General features: G+C 36.1%; 1 protein-coding gene across 1 annotated transcript in view; it reads left to right on the forward strand.

Annotated features, from left to right (window-relative positions):
* Window positions 1-5,073, forward strand: part of LOC124545985 (D-arabinitol dehydrogenase 1-like) — a 51,908-nt gene extending 46,835 nt beyond the window's left edge. The window contains exons 7-8 of the mRNA XM_047124951.1: window positions 2,320-2,427; window positions 4,811-5,073. Coding sequence (XP_046980907.1) covers window positions 2,320-2,427; window positions 4,811-4,928 — 226 coding nt within the window. The 3' untranslated portion in view covers window positions 4,929-5,073. The remainder of the gene's footprint in view (window positions 1-2,319; window positions 2,428-4,810) is intronic.
* Window positions 5,074-6,000: the final 927 nt, after the last annotated feature.

Below are 6,000 nucleotides of genomic sequence, written 5' to 3' on the forward strand. Positions count from 1 at the left end.
TAATTATCCCTGTAGTGATCCAAGACTTATTGGCATTACCTATATGACTATTTCTAACTACTTTTTTCGGAAAGATGGACTCAAATACAGACATGAATTCATTTAAAAATGAATTTTACTTTTTGTTTACATCTGTTTCCCTATAAACTGGGCTCCACTCTATCTCTTTTGGCCTGTCATTGATTTTTTTAAGGCCCTCTTCATTTATTGTCCTAAAAGATTTCCAAGAATGCTCAGAACTGTTGCACACACTAATGTAATTGAGCCTAAGCAATTGACCACCATGATCATAAAGGCCAAGGATTGGATGTACAGTGATCTCCTTGCATTTAGACTTATCTATAAATATATTATCTATCAGACTTTTACTGTTAACAGTAACCCTAGTTGGGAAATCTACTATTGCCATCAGATTATAAGACCCCATTACATGTACTAAATCAGCTTTACTATTGCTCTCATTTAGGAAATCAATATTAAATTCTCCAGTAATTATCAAGTTCTTGGACTTTGAGTACAGTTTCGATAATAAAGAATCTAAGTGCTTAAGAAATACATTCAAATTCCCTGAGGGAGATCTATACAGTGCTAACACTATAGCTGCGAAGTCATTTACAGTAATCTCAACACCACATACTTCAATTTGTTGCTCTATACAATGGCACTTTAAATCTAATGCATTGTAATATATGCTGTTTTTTACATAAATTACCACTCCACCTTTTTCCATGATGGTTCTAGAGTAATGCACTGCCTGACAGAAACCACTTAGCTGCAAAATTTCAATATCTTTCACATGATGTTCACTAAAACATAATACATCAGTAGCTTTTATTCCTTGTGCTTCCTCTAACAGAACAGTAATGCCATTTACTTTATTACCAAGCCCTCCCACATTTTGGTGAAAAATTGTCATTTCTTTGGAATTAGAGACAGATGTAAACTTTTGCCTAAAAAAATTATCTATAGCTACAGACACAGTACGTTCATCACTAACAATTTCCTGAAACATTTGAGTTTGAAACTGAGTCTGACTTGATGGCTGGAGCCATTTAAGTGCAATTAGTTCCAACTTTGGGGTACATTTGTGGACTTCTTCCAATATTTTTGTTTGTAAGAGTGTACCTAATGCTTTTTTCCTGATCTGATCAGGTGCATACCATGTCTTGTAAATAATTCTTGCTGCATCATCAGTGAATGAAACATTGCTTACAATTAAATCCTTATAATAACACTTGGATATGAACAGCAAAATGTTGTAAGGTTTCTCACCAGTTCTAGTATTCAGACAGATGCCCAGGCTGTATCACTGAAAGCAACTGTGAGAAGCAGTGAGAAGATTATACCAAATATGGTAGGCATCAGTACACAACCTTGATAAACTCTTCTGTGTAAAGAAGGCTTTGTTGAGGCTGTGTACTGGCTCCTGTCTTATTTGGTATATTCTTCAAAATACTTCTCAAAGAGACTTTTTTGCCAAACAAATCTGGGCATTCACCCACATACCAGGGCTGATGGGGAACTTCATAACATCTCACTACTCATATCCAAGTGCTATTTTTAGGACTTATTTGCAAACAACCTGACAATGCAGCATTCATAGCATATACTCAAGACGATTATAGACAAATTTGCAACTGCATGCAAGCTCTTCTCTATGTCTGTGAATGTGAAGAAGACTGTGATTATGGTGCAAGGATACATGGATATGGCTGCCATAAGATTAGATGGTTCCTTGTTGAATGTAGTTGGCAAATTCTGCTACCTTGCCTCACAGGTGTCGGAAGATCTCTCTCTGGACAATGGAATAAACATGAAAATTGGCAAAGCACCTAATACTTTCAGGAAGCTTTTTACAAGTGTATGTGACAACAGACACCAAAAGTGACTAAAAAATACTTGTCTATCAAGTGCAGAGCAACTTGTAACAACAAATTATCAGCAAAGTTGAGATCAGTAGCTCAGGAAGCTATAAATGGCAGTGATGGAAAATCCACCAGTGAGATATAAGAAGAGGTGTAGAAAGTGAATATATTCAAAACAGTTTTAATAGAGATGTAAAATATAGAAAGAGGAGCCACCAAGAACAAAAGATGCAAAGTGGTGTAATGGCATGCAACTGGGCATATTAGCTCACTCTACAAACTTGCATTCTCCTTCAGAACAGACACCTATACACCTAGTCCTGCTTCTGCTCCAGAAATGTGTGTGTAATTTGTGTGTGTGTGTGTGTGTGTGTGTGTGTGTGTGTGTGTGTGTGTGTGTGTGTGTGTAACTGTTCACCAGCATATTATTTGATAACTACTCTTTTTCTTCCAGTGTATCACCATACCATCTCTACAAGCAAGAAATCACTATTATTGCAGTGAACATTAATCCATTCAGCTTTCCAAAAGCTTTGGGTTTTATCGACTCCATGGGTACAAGGTAAAATGTTTATTTACTTTCACATTTATTTCTAAATGTTTTATAAATCTGAGTTATTTTCTGTCCCCTTCCTTATTTTTGTGATGTTTAAATTGTTTAGGAGGTATAACATATTTCTGATAACCCAGTCCCAATGATAAGAGATGTTTATGAAGTAGACAGTGTAGATGAAAAAATTAAATCTTCCTACAAAGTACCCTTACAGCATTCTGAATCTCATTTTTGTCTTCAAAATATAAAAGTGAGATGGATAACACATGGATTAAAGTACCTTTTACAAGGATGAGGGAGTTCTGTCTAATTCAGAGGATAGCCTGAAGCCCATGGCCTTTCAACAGTTTCTCTGGTTTTGACACATTGATATTACAGAATGACAATTATTGTACTGTATGAAAAAAAATGTTAATTAGTTACAAACTACAGCATCACACTTTATTCAACATGTAAACATCACTACAGATATTCATATTTAGGTTATAACATGTTCAATATGCCTGCCATCATTAGTGACGATGTGGCACAGACAAATAGCAAAATTCTGCATGATCCACTGATGTGTTAGAACATTGATGAGTCAGAATCCAAACATCAATATGCTCTTCCAGTACATAAACACTCTCCTGCTTCGGTGGGGTCAAGATTCATCTTGCATGAACCTCATGTTGTTGAAATCTGTGTCACTTTGGATAAAGGAGATGAAATCATCTTCCAAAACTTCATGTACTGTTCGGTAGTCACCATGCCATCAAAGAATAAAACAGATTATTCGAGGACTGGACATTGCACACCACACAGTCACCCATTGAGAGTGAAGAGACTTCTTGATCATGAAATGCAGATTCTCGGTTCCACAAATTTTGTTTATTGATGAATCTATCCAAATGAAAGTGGGCTTCATCGCTAAACCAAACTTTGCACTTGTGCTTACTAATTCCCATCATACCACATGGCCAACTGTAAAACTGTTCAAAAGTTATGATGATTTTATTTCATATAGCTCAATAATTGTCACCCTGTATCTTCACTAATTGGATTCATGATGAGTTTCAACTCCCTGAATTTCCTAGAACATATCAATTTATTTTTCATAGATAAGATTCATTTGACGATTTTTGGAATGGCTTTTTACCAGCTCATCTGGTTTTGACACATTGATAATATCTTCACTAACTGGATTCATGATGAGTTTCAAGTCTCTGAATTCCGTAGTATATATTATTTTCATAGATAAGATTCATTTGATGATTTTTGAAAATTTTCACCACTTTCTTTGAGTCTGATTTCCACCTAACAGATGTGCAGTTTCATACATCAGTAAATGTCGAAACCACCAACAGCAGCACATTTTGCACATGAAACACTTTTTTCCCTAAAATACTGAAAACTATGAGACAAACTTTCCTCACAGCAGTACCTTCATCTGTTACAGTTACACTACTGATCCAGTAGCAGGCGTTTCATACTATCTCAGACTCCCCCAGAAATCCTGTCAAATATCTGAAGAATAATCAATAAACATGTTGCACACTGGTAGCATAATTCTATCTTGATCTGTAATCTGTCAAGAAGTTTCTTCACCACAGTTATGGTTTTTACTGTTTTATATGAAAACACTACAGTCTGCTGAAGTTACTCTTATATTCCTCATTTGCACTTATTTCCTTCTGTTCTTTTAATATACCTCACATCTGTGTAAAAATATACACTGAAAATATGTCATATGCACCATTACGCCACCAGCATGTCAATCTCCATCATTACTGACTTTATTTCGTGAGATAGACATTTCATCAAATATAGATTTAAGTGCTAGGAAACCTTTTCTGAAAGTATTTACCTGGAGTGCAGCCTTCTATGGAAATGAAACATGAATGATAAACAGTTTAGACGAGAAGAGAATATAAGATTTTGGAAAGTGGTGGTACCGAAGAGTGCTTAAGATTGGGGGGGGGGGGGGGGGGGGGGGGGTTGATCATGCAACTAATGAGGAGACACTGAATAGGAGTGGAGAGAGAAGAATTGGAGCTTCCAGCAAAAGGGTTGAAGGGGAAGGAAGAGGGGTGTCATTAGTATCATTTTCCACCAAAATATTCCCATAGAGATCTCAAGAAGATCAAAAGTGAATCCTCATTTTAAAATATGTGACAAGTATGAAATAAAAAATTAAAGACGACTGTCATTATTGTATGGATTCTCAAAAATTGTTGAAAGAGTAATATAAAGACCATCAGATTTTCTGAATAAAAATGAAATTCTGTCCTATGCACAGAATGTCTTCATTCATTTATTCATTTTCATGCTTTGTACATCTTATCAATGACAAATTTGTTTTTTATGAATGTTATTTTCTGAACTGTGAAACCAGAGATATAATTTGTTGCAGGTATCTGGAATATGAAAAACTGGGAATAAAGACATTCCCCCTTAAGCAGCACAAAGAAGCCTTGGAAGAGTTGAAAAAAGGCTCAATTGCAAAAGCAATCTTCAAGCTGGAACATTAGGCAAGAATTTAAGCCTGTCTCTTCAGAAGAGAAAAACAATAACGCTTGCCAAAGGCTCATATTTGTACCCAGTTTTAAATCGCCACTACAGTTTTCCATTTAATGTGATGGCTGGATCTAAAACAATAAATCAAATTTATTAGCATAGTATTTTTTAATCCAATAAAACATGCATACTTACCTTTAAGGACTCTTTGAATTGTGCTGTCATAATGCTTTGTGGTTTTATTACAGCTACTACCAAATTTTTTAGATTCAACAACAGAACACAAAAAAGATAAAGCTAAAAACTGCCAGCAAAATACAAATGAATCGAAAATATTCGCATGCTGTCTGATCAAATGTATCCACATACTCATTAATGGACATTAACAAATAGTGTGTCCACCCTTCCCCTATATGATGGCTGAACTTTGCTCTGAGCACCTTCAGCGCGGTGTGAATATCTGTGGAGGAATGGCAGATGATTCGTCCACAAAAACTGAACCCAGAGAAAGTAGTGGTGTTGGATGTTGGAGCCTGTAGTGAAGTCAATGTTTCAACTCCTCTTAACTGTTCTGTTAGGTTCAGGTTGGGACTGTGGGCAGGTGAGTCCATTTCAGTAATGTTCTTATCCACAAATGGTTGCCTCACACACACTGCTTTATGACAGGATGTATTGTCATACTGAGACCAACAATCATCATCTCCAAACTGTTCCTGTACTGTACACAGAACATAATGCTATCAAATGTGTTCATATCCTTCCACATTTAATGTTTTCTTAAGTGCAGTAAGGTCATCACACCCTAACCATGAAAAACAACCCATACAATACACAACCTCTTCTGTACTTCACTGATGACATTACACATGATGGCAGGTAACATTCTCCAGGAATTCACCAAACCTAAATCCTTCCGTTGGGTATAGTGTGATTTGTCGATCCAAATCACTAATTTTGAGTCATCCACTGTCCAGTGACCTCACTCTTTATATCACCTCGAGTGTCACATAGCACTGTCTGTAGAAATGTGTGACTTATGAGGAGCTGCATGACCATTGTACTCTATTCTTTATAACTCCCTAATCA

This window comes from Schistocerca americana, chromosome 8, assembly GCF_021461395.2.
Source record: "Schistocerca americana isolate TAMUIC-IGC-003095 chromosome 8, iqSchAmer2.1, whole genome shotgun sequence".
Lineage (NCBI taxonomy): Eukaryota > Metazoa > Arthropoda > Insecta > Orthoptera > Acrididae > Schistocerca > Schistocerca americana.